Here is a 20,633-nt window from a genome sequence, read left to right as displayed (position 1 = left end):
GACTCCAAATGTGATCAACCATAACGACGTCAAGACCCATGATCTTACCTGAAATTAACTGCTTGTTACCTCTTAACTCTGTCTGTCAATTTCATTTTAAGAATGCCTTGATCTCTTTCTGAGCTGCGGGGCTTGTCGCCATGGCTGCTTAGGTTAAGAATAAAGTAATAAATAAAATAATTACCAATAAATCCTCACTGTCTGAGGAATAGCTAATGTGGTGTAAATAAGGCTTTTTTTTAGGTTAGATGATACTGAAGTTGACTCTCTCGTGACACTTACATATGCTTTTATTTTGAAATCCACTGACTCCTACTACTGCATGTCTCTCTTTCGCTTCCCCCCCCCTCCCCTTTCCCTCTGGCACTCTGTTTTTTTCTTTTCTTATCTACCAGATGACTCACCATATTTCATCGTCAGATATTTCTCTCTCAGAAGCTCAAGAGCTGCACGCTGCTTTAAGAATCGCTGACAGACTCCAAATGCACACACACACACACACACAAAGACACACACTGTCCTTGGTTGCTGACACATTGACTAGAGCATGCAACACAGGTACACACGTTTGACACAGGGGTGTGTGTGTGTGTGTGTGTGTCCTCGACAACACAGCTGAGCCAACATTCTGAAAGAATAAAAAAAAAAAAACCGCGTATACACACACAAGTTTATGACAGTTGGCTATCTGTCCTGTCCACAATGCAGTGGCCAGAGGTGATAACACTTTCCACTGGACCGAAACCCATCACTCTTTACACACACTTGGACAAGGCTTTGTGTGTTTGTCCGTGTGCTTGTCCGTTGGCATCTCCCTCACCAGAGCCTGAATACAAAGTCACGAGAGCGGAATAGAAATCTAGATTTTGATAAGTTACAAAGAACGTAGTAATAATAAGATGAAACCACAAGCTGAAAGAAAACACACAGTGTTTCCAGGTGGAGCTCATGGATCTGGGCGAAACCCAACCGTGACCACAACCACAGATAGGTTATCCAAGAATATGGACATACAGGGAATGGATTTATTCCAAACAGCACCACAACAAGAGAGAGGCTTTCACACTTGCTGAAAATGGGGCTCGGATGCATGTGCCCAGCTGTGGGACACATCTGAAACATAATAATAATGATAATAATAATAATAATGAGTTCCAACTTTGAATTGACTAAGTAGAGAAATAACTGAGTGACAAATGCACAGTTATGGAGTTGTTGAATGTGATTTAGTCGTTAAAGATGATGTCCAATGAAATAAATGTGTTCATGATTTTGCGATAATCCCATGACTGCGTGAACTTGTTGACCCTAAGAAAACAGAACAAGAGCTTCACTGTTGCCTCGTTCCACTTGTTGAGGGGTCTCTGTCTTTAATCTGTTTTGCCTCCACACATGCAGAATTGATTTAAACCAGCTTTAATACAATTCAAACTGAGACATTCATAGTATTAATTATTTTGTTTTCAGGGTTCCGATGCCTCCAGAACTGGACATAAGGGGCATAAAATGACCCAATGTTCATATTGTGTTAAATTGAGTCGTCTTTAAACTTCAATATTAGTGTGAAACAGATAAGGAAACAGAAGGAGGGATACTTTTTCTTTTCTATTTCTGCGAGTGAATCAGGTCTTAAAGGCAAGTGAGCAAAGAGGCATGAAAACAGTGGCATAATTAATGTTTCCACAGCCATTAGACCACAGCAAGGTTAACCCAGGCTGTCTGATATACAGGGAATTAAATCATGGAATTAAAGCTTCTTTGGCTTTTCATGTCAGGGCCGACAAGATGAATTGTGTCTGTAACCCTGGGACTCAGGCACAAACAAATTGCAGAGGTAGTCATGTTGGGACCCACCAACCACAGATCAATGGAGTGCTTTTCTATCCTAACCCTAAACTTTACGAGGCCAGACTGCAGGGATTCATGCATGTCAAGAACAGATAATAAGTCATGGCATGTTGACTCATTCTGCTCTGCTGGGAGAAGGAAGGCACAAATCAAACATGTGTGTGTGTGTGTGTGTTCAGACATGCTTCTGTATGTTTGTGTGTCCATTCTGACCTGTACTCTCTGTGTGTGTGTGTGTGTGTGTGTCTCTGTCTCATAGATGTTCAGTGGTCATCAGACCAGCCAGGCACCAGTCCCAGACAGCGAGGTCAGAGTCATTCACTAATCATATTAACATTCCTCCATAATGACACAATGCATAACTCTCCCTTTTTCAGTCTTTTCCCCCCTCTCTCTCTCTCTCTCCCTCTCCCAGTCCAACTGCCTCGCTCAGGCTTTTCCATTTCAACCCCCATACCCTCTCTTCGCCCTTTCTTTCTTGATCTTATCTACCTCATTTTAACTATTCTCCCTCACTCTGACCTTCAAGAAGTCCTCTGATTTGTTGACTTTAGTCCTGAGATTTTTTTCTGTTTTCCTTCTCTCCTCATCTTTCTGTCATTGCCGAACACACCCCCCCCCCCCTTTCCCCCCGCCCACCTCCCTCTCACCACTCTCCGCATGTCCATTCATTTCCTCAAGTTAAATCCCATCTAATCTTTCACATTGTCTTATCCCCCCTCTTTCCACTAAAATGGCCATTTGAGCCGTGATAATGTCTTTCCCACCAAGTCTAATACAAAATAAGTTATAGTACACACAGCATTCAGGAAACACACGGCAGACAAACACACTTTGTGATAAGACACATGCGGTTTGGACTGGTTGGGAATGTTTTTCCCAGGTTGATGAGGTTTTACTGTTTGTTACTTCTGCCCATGATGAAGCTAATATTTTCATCTTGATAGATTCATTTAGGGAAAAACATCCAAGAGAGAACAAAACTTGGTTGATGTACGACAAAAAAAACAACAAGTGTACGCACAAAGACAGACGTTTTACACGCTTCTACGCTTTGCAGTTCTAGCACTACTCGGCTCGACACGACTCGACTCGGTTTGAGTATAGTTTTCTATTACTTCATATTATCTCCTAATAGATATAAATATCTAGCTAATATTCACGGTTTTTGCCATTCACGCATTAACTCACACTTTCGGCACGTAGACTGGGAATCGAAAGGAGTAGAGCGCACTAAATTATAAAATCATTAGCTATATACAAGATAACAAGAAGGAAGGAGGTTGTCGTTACATTTTAGCTCGGCTAGCTCGGAACCTCGCAGGTACCAATAATCCCTGACAGAATGAAAAAGCAAAAAAAATAAAAAATAAATAAATAATAAAGCAGGAGAGTTGAGCTAAATACAGCTAGAAGTGTATAATGGAAAAGCACCGTATTGCTACAGTGGGGTTTTCCATCAGGATCAGCACAGCTGTAATTACAACCACAGCCATGGCTACTTAAGGCATATTCAAGCAGCAAATGGTGACTGGTCTGCTCGGTTGCATGTCTGGCTCGTGCCTCTCTCGGTGGCCATTCTTTATTTGATTATACATAATGGTTTCACTGGAGTTTACAAAATTAAAATGATTATCAGCGTTGGGGGGGGGGGGGTCTCTAATTAGTCCATGACCTGTGTGTCATAGTCTCAGTGTAGTTTGGTCAATTTAGTTTAAGTGTTGACTGTGTGATGTTGATGAATAAAAAATAAACTTTTTATGTATTGTGTTTTCAGGTTTGTATCCATCTCTCGAGTTGGAAGAGTTAAAATATAAGATCACATCCTCTGCTGATGTTCAAATGTAGCAGGAGTCAGAGAATGGACTCTTAATTCTCTAGTGAGAAAAAAGCGTGTTGGATAAAGACTGAAAATGTGACTGTTTTCAGTATTTGTACTTGCTTGGTTGTGTGTGTGTGTGTGTGTGTGTGTGCGTGTGTGTAAGGAGATCTTTATCAACACCACATTTGCTTCTCCTCTTTTCCAGCCAAATCAAACGGAGCCTATATGAGTTGGCTTGGACCAAGTCTGACTCCAAATGGTTACGGAGTTGGCATGATGTTCTGCATACTACTCTGTCTTTACCTCCCTTCTCTCTCTCACACACACACACACATACACACATTAACTGGTGTTCTCTCCAAGCTGTGAACACTTTCAAGGTTTCTTTCAATTGTCTGAGTGATGACACGTACCATTACACCACACCGGACACACATCGGTACACATGACCACTCCTCCTACACAGTATATATATATATACACACACACGCACACACACACACGTTCTCACTTGGTCAATTGGTGTGAATGATTTAACTGTTAATGGCTGCAAATATCTGACAATGAGTCAGTCGTTAAGTGCTCGAGTTATAACCACTGAAGCTTGCTGGAGATTACCTCATGACGCTCCCTCTTTCTCTTCCTCTACTTGTGTGTGTGTGCGTGTCGAGTTTAGTGTGATGGCACAGTGGTCTGTGGGGACTTAAAAAAAGAGAACGAGAAAGAGAAGATGGAGGCAACAATAAACGTCTGCGCGAGAGAATATCTGCATTATTGACCGAGACAGTGAGATGATGTATGTCGTATCCGTGTGTGACTGAGTATGTCTATGCTAGACGCAGCAGACGCAGCAGACACAGCTACGTGTCTGGGTCCACTGAGTCGGCACTGATCCCATCTTGTCTGACTTGGGGATTATAACCTCCTGACCTCACACACACACACACACATATAGAGACTTCTTATAAAGGAATATACACTTCCCTGCCTTTACATTATATGTATATTATATTGTTAAAATGAACTGCATAATAAAAAAAGGACATATTTTTCTCTTTGCAGTCGCCTTCTCACTGATTATTTTCTCCGTCTTGATCCCTCTCCTCGTCTCATAGTCGTTTCGGGACCATCGGTGAAAGCTCAGTTTCCTTTCAGTTCCACTAGATTCAGCACATTTGAACCGTTCCAATGCTCCACTTGTCCATATAAGGCCAGAGTGAGTCAGAGCGCTGGGCTCGATCCCGTGTTCGTGCAGGAAACAGCCACCGTTTTGATAAAAACGTGTGCATGTGAGAGCAAAAGTGATGGAATATGATCTTTAAGGAGAGAAGCTGTGGTTTAGTATTCACACTTGGTCTGTCTCTGTGTGTGTGCGTGTGTGTGCGTGTGTGTGTGTGTGTTCAGATGCCAGCAGTGCAGACTTCGGTGCTTGGGTGATGTGGTGCAGCATTTTCCGTTGGATTTATGGTCACCCGGCTGGCATTAATAACAGACACGGGAGAAATATAGTCCGTCTCGGTTCAGTCAGCATACTGAAGACAAGGGGGAAAACGCCAAACTTTTTCCTCTTCTCTGCTCTTTTTTTCTTTGCATTTCTGCTTTTCTCTGTGCACTTGTTGTGATAAGTACTGTATATACTGTGCTCACATGTTTCACCTTATTGTGTCCATCCTTAACCTCTCTCTCTCTCCAAGAGCTATAGGTGAAATCATCTCAACCCAACAAAAAAAACAAAACACTTCATTCCCCCAATGTCGTATTTAATAGAGAAATAACAAGCATCTCTTATTGGGAGAAAGCTTGAAGTGGAATGAATGTGATGGGCAAATGCAGGGAAAATAGAGAGAGGGGGTTTGAAATTGTTTTTTTTTATATAGAGTACACACAACTCTCTTAACCCTGCTGCTATAACAAAGAACCACAGTGGGCTACAAGGTCCCTCTCTTCTCCTAATAGAGGGTTGGGGTTCGATCCCCTGCCTCTCTACCTATAAAACATCCAAGGTAATGCACCCATTTCTCTATAATAATGGCTGAAATCACATGGACAGTTTCGAGGTCATTATGTGTGCGGTAAGAGGGAGGGCAAGGGGGTTTTGTCTTGCCCAGCATGGTTGCAAAATGGCAAAATAAAAAAGGTCTTCCACTTACAAATGGACATGGACAATATACTGTATAATATTTTAAAATGAATTAAAAGCTTTATTCCGACAGCACATTCATGCAAACTCTGGGAATAACAGTAAGGCCTGTTATGGTTGATTTATGCAAACTAATATATAATATAATAGTGTAGTCACAGAGTGAAAGAATATAAAATCAACTGAGTGTAAAGCACTGCTGATCCTCGTCTGCCTAAAAATAGACGCGAACAAAATGTTTTTATCCTTATACTCGGTATCTCCAGCATCGTATCACAAACAAATCTTGCTTGGACATCGTGGGGGAAACAGTGCTTTAGTTGAAAAGCTGAGGTAAAACCTACAAACCTTAAAAGGCCAAAAACCAGAAGTGTGAGAAACATTCAGGGAAAAGCTCAACGACCTAACCTCACTTCACCCTGTAGAGATATTCTCTACACCGACACGGGGCGGAAAACCGCTTCATTCTTAGTCATGGGTCTCAGCGGGTGACACTCGTGACCAGTGCGCCCACATACATACAGACTGTGACATTAAATTGTGCTATCATTGTGAGAAAATATGCTCCTTTTCTGTCCGTGTCAATACTCCATGTCAGTTTCCCATTATTCCTGACCTATTTGAAGTAGCTCTATGGTAGTGATTTTAGAATATGGTATACAAACCATTAAATGGGAAATTGTGGGGAAAATGTTATATTTCCTGTACGTGTGACCTCTAGAGAAATAGAAGGTGGTTCAAAACTAACAATTTCAGCCTTATTTTATCATAGGATATTAGGTTGTCTTTCACTGAGCTGACTAATGATATTCTTTATGTACTTCTACATTGTCTTCTCCCTTATACTTGAAAGTGAGAACAGAAAAAGGCATTTTACAGAAGTTTGTGTAAAATGGGGGGAGAAAAAGAAAGGAAAACAGAAACACGAGAGGTTATGGGAATAAGGCACTAGGATTTTCCCCAAATTCTATTGTGACTCACACAATGGTGAGTCTGTCTCTGGATGGCAATGGTGACAAGGTTCGGGAGAATATTGGACGCAGTTCAGGGGAATGAGACCTTGAACCAAAGACAAAAAAAGTTCCCGACACACACACACACACACAGAATCCGGACATAGTTCTGAACGCACAGGGAATTGAGTCTCGATCAACAGGATATGATACAAGTTCCTCTCATGAGTGTGCGCGGGCGACATTTGAGTTCTGCCAGTGTTGCTGTATTTCCAGGGGCAATGAACCATTTTTTTCATCTTCGGTGCCATTGTAAACCAAACTGAATGTGTTCCTTATGTGTTTCTGTGGCGAGGACAATAGTGCCATCTGCTCTCAAATGTTACCTGCGCGTGATTAGAAATGCCACATTGACTCTGCAATTCCAGGAAAACTACTTGAGCATGCCGCCACTGGAAACAGAATTGAAATGATATGTTACACGGTGCGGTTTGTCCAAGTTCATCTGATCCACACACAACAATTTGCAATGTTAAAAGCAAACTCGGTTTGCAGGATACACATCCACGTAACCTGACTAACAGCATTTTAAGTGAGCCAAATGGAAGAGAGAGGGAATGTCAGATTATTAAAAAGGCATTAAATAAAAACCCCTTTGACTGATACTCTAAATTCAAAGCCTCTTCATACAGATAGAACCGGGGGAAACAAATAAAGAAGTGCAGAGAGCAGCTGGGAGGACATACAGACACAGTATTATTTTTCCAAAACTACAAAAACAAATTCTGAGAATTTTAATCCGCTGGCCCACGAGGACCTCTGGATGTGGGAGTTGCATGTTCTCCGTGATGTGGTGGGCGCGTATTTCAGTTTGGATCAAATTCGAAAATTCCCTGTAGGTAAGAATACGAGTATAAACGTATCCCATCTGTTTGTTTTAATGTTTGTTGTCCGCACTATAGGTCTAACGCCCCCATTCTCTGTGTTCGGCACTCGTCAGCACCCCGAGGCTGAACTGGAGCAGTGGATACCGAAAAATTTAATAACATTTTTGAATAATCAAACACGGTCAATAATGCATTAATGACTTAGTCAAGCTGTAACTTTGTAACTTTGGAATATAAACAAATATGTGTGACATTCAGACCGCTGCCAGGTGAGTTCACACAATGCTAATCAAACCTGACAGCTCCACATTACTCTCTGTGTCACTCCGTAAAGCAGTTTTTTTGTGCAACTGCAAATGCTGGCTGGTAATGCTAGAGTAAAAGATGAAGATAAACAACACATACAGTAACTTATCAAAGTACTGTAGAAGAAAACTTGCAACGGTTTGTGTATCTGTAACTCTCTCTCTCTCTGTGTTGCGGTGCATGTGTGAGTGGGGAGGGGTGGTCGGAGAAAAGGTCAGCCCAGAACTGCAGAGTTGTGGTAAATTCTCAGAGGTCCACAGGGGGCTATAAAGAATCCGCCCTGGAACTTTAAGACGACATATTTGATATATGTCATAGGCATTTAGCTAATTATTTGAATTCTTGTTTATGATCATTTGGCCAAGTATATTTATCTTTTCCCCGCAATCTACGTGAACTGAGGAAACGCCTTTCTCAAGAACTAATTGAAAGAATGTATTTTGCTTAATAAAGTCGATGTTGACGCGTGAGGGGGAAAATGATTCCCGACGGCTCGATCACAACGCGGTCCTGATGCTGCTATGGGTCGTCATAGCCACAACAGCAACAATTAGCAAAGTCTTTTTCTCCTTGATGATCAAAAACATACTAAAATACCTCATTTGTCACCAAACTGTTGCTCCGGAACACCGTCCACACTACTTCATCGGTCTTCATCAAGAGTGCCAAAGTCGTAACCAGGAGTGAGGAGAATCGTAACTGTAAAATACAATATCGTAACACCACATTTGGACAATCCGCATTCTCCATTGAGGGCTCTGGAACACACTGCCAACCGAAATCAAATAAATATCAACAATAAAACTGTTTAAAATGAAGGTTAAGTGCTGGCTAAAAGAAAAACAGAGCTGTAACCATTCATTGTTTTCAGTATATAAGGTCTATTTGACTAGAAAGTTGTGTTTTAGTGTAGTTTTAGCAAGTTTCATCATATTTTATTGTACTGATTATGTCTTATATTCATCATTTGACAATTGTTAATATCTAGTAATCTAGTTTAGCTTGTAGTGATGGATATGCATTTACATTTTGATGTGTTATGTAATGCTCACATATACAACAGTTCAGTGTTTTAGTGTAGTTTTAGCGTGTTTGATCATGTACACGTTATAGCTATAAACTGCGTACTACATTATTTGTATTATTTGCACATTATTTAAATACAATTCTAGTCTATTCTATTCCGACAGACAATAATAAAGGTAAAAAGCATGTACAGGTCTGCTATGACGGTAGCAGCAGGAAGGAAGGTGATGTTGTATAAAGAACAATCCTTTATGACCAGATGGTTGGTTGACAAAACACAGGACTGTCAAACAGGAGAGTTCACTTCCTCTGTGAAAATGTTCTCAGTCATCCGGGCCATTTTTGTGTGTGGATATGAGTAACTGCACTTGTCAATTTCCTGAGTGAAATCATTAGTTTCGTTTGTGTTATAATTGTAACTATGAAGATAGGAAGTGTATACGTTAACTCAAAACACGACCAAGTACTTTTTGTGGTTAACATGAACCAGATTGTGACCTAGATGTACGAGACCTTGACGAACCTAAAGGTTTGAAATATGCCTCTCTACTCAGCTCTACTTTGGGGTGTTTTCACTATGGAACAGGGATAAAAGTGTTATGTTTGTGACAAATTTAACACATTAAGACATTAAAACTGTCACAAAAAAGATTATTATCATTGTCTATTTTGCTGAAAGCCAACCCTGTTTGAAGCTAGAAGACAGTTACCAAGGACAAGGACCATTAAAGTGCACCTGAGAGGATTTAGCCCCCGACTGTTTCTGCTGCAGACTGTGAATCTAGTGACACGTCGAAGGTAAGCACTTTTATTATAGAAAGAATAAGAAAGCAGGTGCAAAGAGGTGTGTGGGTCCAGAAAGCCTTTTTTATGGGACAAATATAAAATTTAAAAGGGCAACAGACAATTTTTGCACCTGGCAGTTCCTGTTCGGTCACTGCTGTAAGGACACAGAAGTGGCAAGGTAAGAACACCGGTACTTTTCCTCAGAGTTGGTGTTGTGCTGCGTCATAATAAACACCCATGTGTGTATATATGGTGAAGATTACTCTCTCCAGTGATTCGTATACGGAATAACGTATTTTCTTTGTAAAGTAAAGCAGTGAAAGCAACGATTATAGGGGATATTTCAGCTTAGGAAAGTGAAGAAGGAAGCAGTAATGCAGCACTGCAGGTGCTAACTGCTGTGAAATAGTAAAGGGAATCAAATATAAACGTACATAGTGTTGTTTTCCTTTTGCTATTACGCTGTGCAATTAGTTTCAATATGATAGTGACAAGTTTAGGCAAAAAAATTTTTGTCTATGCCGCAGCTTTAGAGACAAAGTATAAGAAAACTATGAGTCGGCAGCAGCATTGCATAGTAGTATAATATAAATCTGAGTAATGAAATGACAAACTGTAAATGAACACACATATTTAAGCCACAAGTACAGGAAAAACACTAGATCAAAGCTTTTCATTATAATTAAATCTTAGAATAAAGTCTGTGTCACACCACCCACCATAACAATTGGCTTTCATACACCATATTGAGGGCGTGTGTGTGTGTGTGTGTGTGTGTGTGTGTGAGAGAGAGAGTGCGCACGTGGCACCCTGTTGATTTAGTGTCCCTGTCCTTCGGGAGAAAGTCTGTTGTTGTCTTCTCAAGTACACACACCCACCCGTAAGTACACAACACACTCACTTGGAAACAAACTTGAGGTGTAGGTTTTGATGCTTGATAATTGTTTCTAGGCAAATATAATTTTGCTCGTGGAGACAGCAAACCCATAACCATGAATCAATGAGATGGTAATGGAGCCGAAGGGGGGAAAAATAAATACAGGCACACATACTCACTACACTGCGGCAACATTGCAACAATGGAGTCACTCTCTCTCTCTCCCTCTCCCTCTCTCCCTCTCTGCCTACCTTAACCTCCCAACACTAAAGTTGCCATGGCTTTCCCTTCTCACTGTTGTTCAGCAAAGCCTGCACAAAAATACAAATGGCTTCAGGAGGAAACAAACAAAACAATAAAAGTGAAGTTGAATTTGTTTGCTTTGGGTTCATCTCCATAACCATTAGTTCTCCCCCTTCGCCTTCCTACAGAAAATCAGTCAGGTAAATGATCACTTGTGCTTTAATTAATGCATCATCCATAATGAGAAAGGGTTATTAGGCACTGCAGCAACTGCTGGTGGTTTATCCATCCATCCATCCATCCATCAATCCATCCATTCCTCCTTCCTAAGCTGCAACTTTTAACGTCATTCTGTGATGCATGGGAATTGCTCTCTGCCTTATTAAAAAACTTTCCACATTTGGAGGCACAGATCATGTCATACAGAAAGCAAATGACTAAGATTTGAGCTCCAGTGTGTGGAAGTCTTTCTGGTTCTACACCGTAGAGCTCCAGACGTCACGTGACTCGGTCTCTATGGACCGCAAAAAAAACATCAAAAATGAAGTTGACCGCACACTTTAAATCCACAGAGTTCCACCGATCATATCGCAAAACTTGACCTGACCCTTTCTTTTTTTTTTACGAGTTTGGAAACAGCCGGAAAGGACATTATTCCAGACGTGCAGTATACTGACATCTTCAACTTCCTGATTAACTTGCCTTCATCTTACTCCAGAGAGTGACTGGAAGTTTACAAGAGCCTGGAGGGAAACAAATCTGGACGCAATCTGGCTTTGTGACAAACATTCAACTCTGGAGTTCACCGCCTAAAGACAGCGTTGTTGTCACTGGAGGGGTAAGTGCAACGGGCAATGTTAATGTAAAAAGAAGCTGTCTTTAGTACATTATTTACAGTCTTCTGCTCGTTGTGAGTGTGTTTCAGAAAAGTGATTGGCCTCTATTGGCTCACGTAAGCCTGTCTGCAGTTGTTTGGGCATTCCGGGGGAACAATAGCTATCTACAATCTTCACTTTTATGATAAAAACAGCCGGCAAAGAGACGAGTTATGCGACATATTGCATGATTTATGTGTATATACGACTGTAGAGGCGAACAGCATAGTATCCTGCCAGGGGGCGTTACCTTGGTTGTGTGACGTCGACTATCGGAGCTCTATAGTGTTAGCTTCACTGGAGCTAACATGATACCATTGAAGGAATACTTGACCGATTTGCATTTAGCTTTGTATTACTAGAATAGAGGTAGTATTTGTGAAAAATTGTGCTTCCCAACCGCAGAGAAATAGCTTCATTCTTTTTTTTGTTATGTGCCCAACAGTGACACTAAGTTCTGTTAGCGTAACTGTTAGCAAAGAGGGTGGACACTGTTTACATTCTGGGAATGAGGTCCCGCCCCCCTACGAGTGGGTCTAAAAAGTGCAGAATTAGCGTTCCAAGCCTTTCAAGGCTCGGACCAAGTGTCACTAGTGGACACGTGACAAAAAAAAAGAATGACTCAGGAGAAACTGAGGTTGGGAAGCACAATTTTTCAAAAACACTAACCTACTCTAGTAATACAAAGCTAAATGCAAATCAGTCAAGTATTCCTTTAAAGATTTGTGCAGAGAATAGCATATAAAAGATCTTTGAAATATGTATTTTATCTTTTGAACCCTATCGGCATTATGCAAGCACATGGAGGAAACACTTTTGTCTCTTTCCAGTTGAGCTGAAATGAAGTGACGATCACGATGCACTGATTAAACTGTGACATGCAGCAATAAACCTGTCTATTTGTGACAGCAGTCTTATTCTAGCTCCATTGTGAAGAACTAATTCAGGTTGAGGTCAAGATCATTTTCTCAAAAGGCCATAAAGACTTAAATAGCATTGAAGCAGGCAGGGTGATATTCAGTAGGGACCGGATTTTATAACAATGAAGGGGGTTCGGAAGAACGGAAGAAGAGGAAAAGACATTGAATATACAAACTGTACTCCTGTATTGGTTAACAGGAAATGGAAAAACAATAAAAGCTGCTCTGCGCTCAAATAACCTTGACGTTACCTTGCATTAACTACTAAATAATCAAGAATTTCCATGACATCAGCTCTTTGTCCCAGACTGTTTTCTTATAAATGGACTCAAGTTGAGTGACAAGTAAGTATTTTCTATGAATAAACTGGCACCAACTCTGTGTAAACAATAAGAACTGATCTAGTCAAATATGTACAAGTCTAGACTTTAGGCATGAAATACAAATGCCCAGAAATAACAGAACTAACAGAAAAGGAGCAGCAGCACGGTCGTGAAACATGGTCGTCACAAAGGCAGAACCAAGTCACAGGGGAGTTTTTCTAACAAATAGTTGAAGTTTTTAAATCATAAAGTCAAAAACTAATGCTATAGTAATATTTGTGTTTTGTTTTAAAAGATGTTTCTGAATAACAAGAGACCATGCAAGCAGGAGGAAATATGAAGAACTGTCAAGGTGTCCCTTTTTAATTGTGACAACAATTTTTCATTAATAAATAAGTTTCAGTTTTTGTTGCGGGAAAAATAATCCGTCAAAAGCCGAGGAGTGCTACTCTGGTGTGGCAAACAATGTCCCTGTGGTGCTCTTCAGTGTGAGGATCCAGAAAATCACAGACGAGTTGAAAACATCTGAGGCACTCGAGAGGGTGATGAGTTAAAAAGCATTTAATGTTTCAGGGCTATTGATATGGTTCAATAGCTGTGATTCATACCAACTGCTCAGGCGCACAGATGTTTTCAATTTGGAGGTAAAATAATGTTTGATATCATTTTTTTCTCCGTGTAATGTTAGTCCTTAACAGTTCCCTGCTGCAACACGCCTGGATGCTGTGTCACCGCTCTGCTGTCTTTGATGACTCAGGAAATCATTTATTGATGGGAAAAGTTTGTTTTGTTTGTTGTTTTCCATAATGAATCTTTGTCGTGCTACAAGCAATCAAGTTTGCAAATCCAGTCTCCATCTATTCCACATCTCTAGCGTCAGAGAAAAACAACTATGAATTAATAAAAAATCTGATACCTAACCGCATGTTTATGATAGCAGCGCTTACACTTGGTTAACAAGAGCTGCAGAGAAAAATAAAGGCATGACACCTGGTCCCAGTGTGGGAGGTGATTTCTCATTAGCACAATGAATATTTACTGATATAACTGCACCGCAGACGTGTAGTGCGGCTTCTCTGCAGCATGACTCAGACGAGAATCTGTGAGGCTGTGAATATGAATATGATGAGCAGTATCTGTAGGATGCAAAATCCTCTGTTCACCTCCATCTTCAATGTAAAGCAGATCACATCAGTCCCATCAGTTGAATGCAACTAGCAACGGATCTCTCGACAGATGCAGTAAAAGCAGCAATCACTCATATTCTGTTCATACACACTAGTATTGATAAGGGCACACATCCACACATTATTATACAGGTGTGTGTTAACAGGTCACATATTTAGGCTTTAAAAAATTTGGTTTTTTACGTCTTCTCATGTGTTGAGTCAAAGTTATGATTAATTTTATATCGCATTTTTAATAGTGATATAAAGTAGCAATAATTGTGCAGAAGTCACAAAACAGATGTGTTTTTCTTTTCTTTTTGAGTCAAATGAACTTTGCACTGTGACGTATTTCCAAATTTCACAAATTCAATCCGATTTTAAACATTTTGAGTACTTTTTTCTCAGGTGTGTTAATGTTTTAACATAGTGATAGAGAAAAGCAGCCTAAATGCTCTGTGGGTTAAGACAATAAAATGCTGTTCAGCTTTTTTAAATGTATAGTTATGTCGGCGTGTGTTTGAGCGGCTTACTCTGTGCGGGTCGGGTTCGTGCCCTCGGCGTCGTGGGTCCAGCTCTTCGTAGGGCGGAACGATTCCTTCTCTCCTTGCCTGCTGGTACTCTCGTCTTAGCTGCTGGATCCTGTCTACACTGCTGCTGCACACACACGGACAGGAAAAACAAAAGCTCTTCAGAAACAAAATATGTGGCTGTGTTAATTGACAGCAGAAAAAAAAAACGATGACACTGATTTTAACGTAAGAGATCAAACACACATAACTTAATCGCTTAAGCCTACACACACACACACACACACATATATGTGTTTTAACATATTGTTCTTTTTTTACTCAAGAAAACAAAAACATCAATCATCCTGTGAATATTCTCTCTCTCCGTCAACCGAGGAAACGTGGCACATCAACAATGCTGAACCCTGGGCACCCTTGTGAGTCATGCACATACACTGTACACACACACACACACACACACACACACACATCCACTCACCCACACATAATGGAAATATGGGAAGCCATATCACACACATATGCTCCCTTATGCACCATTAGAACTGCGGTGTGATATTTCATGGACCAAGTTGGTGGAAGGAGGAAAAACACATCAACGTAGTATCAGGATTTATGAAAAGTCTTAAAAATCGGCAGCCCACTCTGCCTTCTCTCCACGGCTTTCTGTACTATGTGCCTACTGAGAGGTCACTCGACAGTGTTGCATTACCAATACTAAGCATGTCGCCTATTATGTGACATGAATATACTTCAGCTTTAGGCTTGTGGGGATAAATGTTTCTGTAAAAGTACAAATCCAAGCGAAAATCTAACTCATGACTCCACAGTAACTCTAGTGTAATTGCATTTCACGCTGTGGGAGAAAATAAACTGTGTAAAAATCATCGATAGTTACACTCTAGAGTGGGTCTTTGGTAACCCACAGGCTACAGTGTGGGATATTGCATCATCAACAAGGATTTGGGGTGGAAATGGGTGAAGACTGCACAAATAAATTAAAGGGAATTTAGCCACTTGACAGAAAGCTCACCTAATTTATCTCACAGTTATACGGCCTTTTTTTGGGGGGGGCTGGTAACTTAATTTTGCAAACCAATCACTTTACTGCACTAAAGTCCATAGTGAAAAATATGTGTTTTTATAGTTTGAGGTGACACAGGAGCTGCTGGTGGCAGCAGAGGATTTACAACTACTGTGTGTTGTGATGTATAAATGCTCATTTTCTCTATGGACTTTGGTGCAGGGAGAGAGAGAGGTTGGTAAACTTCAGTTTCCTGCCAGAAAGTGATCATATTCTTACAATATTGTAGATTTGAGCAGGTGTAGATAGGCAGTCTGATGTACCATTGATAGTGTTAGGGACACTCATGTCTTTGTTTCGGTGGTTCAGCGTCTTACAGCCCACATAAACAGATTAGCTTAAAGGAATACTTAGCATTAACATTAGCATTTAGCTTTGTATTACTAGAATAGTGGCGGTATTTTTGAAAAATTGTGTCGAAGAGTCGAGAAATACCTTCATTCTTTTCTTTGTTACGTGTCCACCAGTGACACTTGGTCCTGTTAGCGTAACTGTTAGCAAAGATGGCGGACACTGTTTACATGCTGGGAATGAGGTCCCGTCCTCCTACGAGTGGGTCTAAATAGTACGGAATTAGCATTGGAGTTTCAAGGCTCGGACCACGTCTCGGACCGAGTCTCGACTTTTTCAAAAATACTACCCCTATTCTAGTAATACAAAGCTAAATGCAAATTGGTGAAGTATTCCTTTAAGTGTTAAATAGACGACACAGACTGATGTAGTATTATAAGTGTTTGGGACACTCATGCCTTTGTTTTCGGTGATTCCGTGTCTATACTGTACATACAGCCCACACAAACACATTAGCTTGAGTCTATGTCCAGCCATCCAGAAGCAGAGACATTCCACAGCAATGATGATGGTGGATTGGGTAAAAACCTGAATTCCATCACATTACATACCAGTAACCATGTAACCACAGGATTAGCAACATGATAGACCATGACGTGGCGCGTTTCCCGGAGACTAGCAGGTTTGCGAGGAGACGTGGTAGGGTGCAAATCCGTGGTAAGTTGTATAATACATCATTTACACTCTACGAAGCTTTGTATAAGCTCAATGATACACACGGGAAAGCACTTAAGGAGTGCAAACCTCCACCAAGGCTGCGTCGTTTCCCACAGTATCAATACACTCCCCCAATCTCACAAGGTTAAACACTGACTGTGTATCCTGATCACATCCAAAAATTCATCATTTCCTCCCTGACCTACATCCCCATCTCAAAAAATTGTTTTTCAAATTACCCTGCTGACAGACAAATTCCAAATTTCAAGTTTCCCAAACATAAACTCAACTTCTTTTTCCTCTTTACCCCCTTTTTTCCATCTGTTCTCTGGTTAGTTTTCGTCATTCACGCCACCTCCTCTCGCTAAAGCCTTATACCCAGAAGGCTGGCGGGTGAGTGTGTAACATCCACACCTCTAAAAATACATTATGAGCTCCCACATCACCAATCACACTGATCTACCTCATCTGCTCCTTCCTTCATGTTTCAGAAAACAAACATTTTTCTAAAAGCTGAATACAAACACCACGATTCTACGGCACGCTTTACCAACCGCTCTCTCCTTCCCATTTAAAATCCACCTGAGGTACAAGAGTCACATAGTAGATGGCGAGAGAAGCTGCATTTATTTACAGTCCGTGCGATATCGAGGACTTGCACTGAGGTGAAACACAATCTAGTGTGTGTGTGTGTGTGTGTGTTTCTGCTCTATAGAGAGATAGAGAGCTGTGTCAGCAGCAGCAACACACGCCGTCTACTCAGTAAAGATTTGCAGCACAGTGAACTGTAACTCGAGATGATGAAAGACACATTTTTTGTGCTGATTGGTTTGTCACTCGCTCGGCTTAGAAGAGCAGGATTTGGTGGCATGTCGCGGGAAAGTTTCAGATCACAACCATTAGAGCATTAAAGCGACTGCCCGTGACTGTAGTTCTGGAAGTAAATTTCCTCCCATTGATGTTACAGAAAATACTTCAGTGATACGAGTTATCCGTCGGGAGCATATAACATTTACAGCATGTTGGAAAGGGGGGAATTGTGGTTGTTCAGTGATGAATATGCAGCTGGAGACTGTAACGTGAAGCTATGTGATTTCGGCTGACGTGATTGTCGCGTCTCGTGACTATTACGTTCCATTTCTCGTGGCAGAAATTTGATACGCTGGACGTTTTATCTCAGCATTTCCTTTTCAATTAAAACAGTAATGCATCACTTTTAAATATGAACAAATGTGCGTTAGATTCAAACCACTGCCTTTCAGCTCTGTATAACTCTCTGTGTTTCTCAGTATGGCACTGTTTAAACATCATGTCATCCAGCAGTTTACTGTGCTGCACACACACAGGAACTGATTTGTTTTACATCATGGCAAATGGAACAGTTTAATGGAGGTGAAGAAGAGGCAGAACCTCTGCACAAGATAAGGAACTGCAACAACATACAGTACAACCTGCATTTAACTGATGGGGAAGTGCATCTCTGTGTTTTAACAAGCTGAGTGTCCGTGGTTTGTGAACTTGCTTATGCAGGCGCATCTTAAGATGTGTTTCCACCAAGTGGAACAGTTCAGTTTGGTACTTTATGATTTTTTTTTTTGCATTCCATTAGGAATAGCATCAAAATAACTGGTCCTAACCATTCCATCCTCCCGGGGTACCAGAGTAAAATGGTACGGTATGGTCTGGATAGCGCTAGACCAGGGCTTTTCATTTCCAAACCGCACAGTACTGTACCAAACTAAACCCTACCACGATGGAAACACAGCATAATGAGCCATTTAATTAGGCATGAAAATACTGCACCATTGACTTTAGACCAGAATTTTGTTGGTCAATGGCACAGATGTGCAATGGCTTGTGCCAACAAGGTTGACTACACTTCATTTAAAGACCAACACAGCCACGGATGCTCTGTAGGGAGCGTTTGTGACCAGCACAACATGGACACTGGGCATGAAAATGAGAACGACGTCCACTGGAAACTAGCAGTGACGTTTGCGACTGTTTGACAGGATAAATACTCCTTGACCCTGCCCATCCCTGTGCTGCAGCTGTATACAGACACAGATGCTCCCTCTGTCAGGTCTGACTGTTTTGTTTGACTAAGCCCAACAGCAAAAATCCCAGAAAGTGATGCATTATGCCAAACACATAATACAGCTCAAAACTGTTTTATTGTCCCGAGGTAACATTTGTGGGATTTCTTTACTCTAATCTATGATGCTTTTACTCCGCCGTATCCTAGCTTAGCTGTTATTCTTTGCAGTTGCATGCCTCACTATAAAAGTGATTTGTGTCACAGGGAGGCCTGGGTGATACACAACTCATGTAAGTATGCTTCCTCTCATACACACACACACACACAAAAGCAACGCCCTTACCCTCTGCTTTGTTTTAATGACAGAGGGCCTGGGAGAATAGGGCAGTAAAATATACACACTATTCATTTTAAGCACACAGACACAGGCACAATTAAAATCCACTCCCAAGTACACACACACACACACAGGTTACTTTATGCAATTTATGACCCCTATAAAAGCTAGAGGGTGGCCTAAAAAAGAAATAAATATGATGAAACACACACACAGACACACAAATAGTTTGTATGCAAACATTTCCATTATCACATATCGGGAAAATAGAGAAAGTTATTGATGTTTTTGGAAAAATAAGGCTTCACCTTTAATCTACCACTGTAGTAACAAAAGAAAACTGTGACTGGTTCATATGGTAACAAGCCAAATAGTATAGTGTTGTGTGTGTGTGATACTTTAAATATTACATTTTGATTGTGAAACCTAAAATAATCATATTTTCAGACCATATTTTACAACTCATATTCTCCTCTTTCTCTATTTCTTAGGGCCTGTAAGTGAAGTGCATGCACACACACACACACACACACACACAGAGGGAGATCAATCTCGTGCTTTTGCTCTGTCACACCAATAATAATCCCATAAATGTTTAAAATCAGACCCAGAAACTTGACATAGCTGTTAATAACGCCGCCATTAATAATAAAGACGTTCTGTTCCATTTTTAACACACCCTTAAATATATCAATGTCCGCGGTAAAAGAAATACCATCTCGTCATTAAACCCAATAAATATTTACACAGGAGCTGCGGCGTTCCACCTGTTTTTCCGCGCTTGTTTCAGACCTGCGTGTCAATTCTGTAATCTGAAAAGCAGAAACCTGAGGGCAGGGTGAAAGCGTGACATGTGTTCATAGGTCACGCATATTTGACATTAATCTTTAATGACATAATGTGTGATATGTCATATTCCTCTAATAACATTATCAATTCCCGGATAAGATTAACTATGTACAGCTACGACACGGTGAGGAATATGTTTCATTTCAAATGCTTGTGTTGAATGTAAACACCTTGGAATGGTTTCATCAGCCTATAGTGGACTTTAGGGCGATCATTAATAATTAAAACCCATGCAGCGGTGTGACAAATCCATTACCAATGACAGTGTCCGTATCTACAGTGGAACCTAATTATTTGTCACATGCACCTGAAGATCTATTGGCATTTTCCCTCCATCAGAAAAAAAATCAATTAGGGTTATAGACAAAAAAAAAAAAAAAGGACAGTGACAGATGAAAAGATAAATCTAATAAAAGACAGACGGCGGAAAGGTCACGTAAATGTTTTTAATGTTCCCTGACAGACGACTTTGAACTAAAAGGTTTCATAAATCTGGAATGAAATGACCAATAATGCACACACAGCAGCACACGCGTGTTCACACACACACACACACACACACACACACACACACACACTTATACTACGCCTTTGAAAGCATATATAAAAAAATAA

General features: G+C 40.7%; 1 protein-coding gene across 4 annotated transcripts in view; it reads right to left on the bottom strand.

Annotated features, from left to right (window-relative positions):
• Window positions 1-20,633, bottom strand: part of pard3bb (par-3 family cell polarity regulator beta b) — a 192,851-nt gene that overhangs the window by 32,533 nt on the left and 139,685 nt on the right. For 3 of the 4 annotated variants that reach the window (XM_058617686.1, XM_058617662.1, XM_058617678.1), the window contains exon 23: window positions 14,706-14,829. In XM_058617686.1, the coding sequence (XP_058473669.1) occupies window positions 14,706-14,829 (124 nt within the window). The remainder of the gene's footprint in view (window positions 1-14,705; window positions 14,830-20,633) is intronic. The other variant, XM_058617671.1, reaches the window with a different exon arrangement.

This window comes from Solea solea, chromosome 2 (assembly GCF_958295425.1).
Source record: "Solea solea chromosome 2, fSolSol10.1, whole genome shotgun sequence".
Taxonomy (NCBI): domain Eukaryota; kingdom Metazoa; phylum Chordata; class Actinopteri; order Pleuronectiformes; family Soleidae; genus Solea; species Solea solea.
This window is presented reverse-complemented; position numbering and strand designations above follow the sequence as displayed.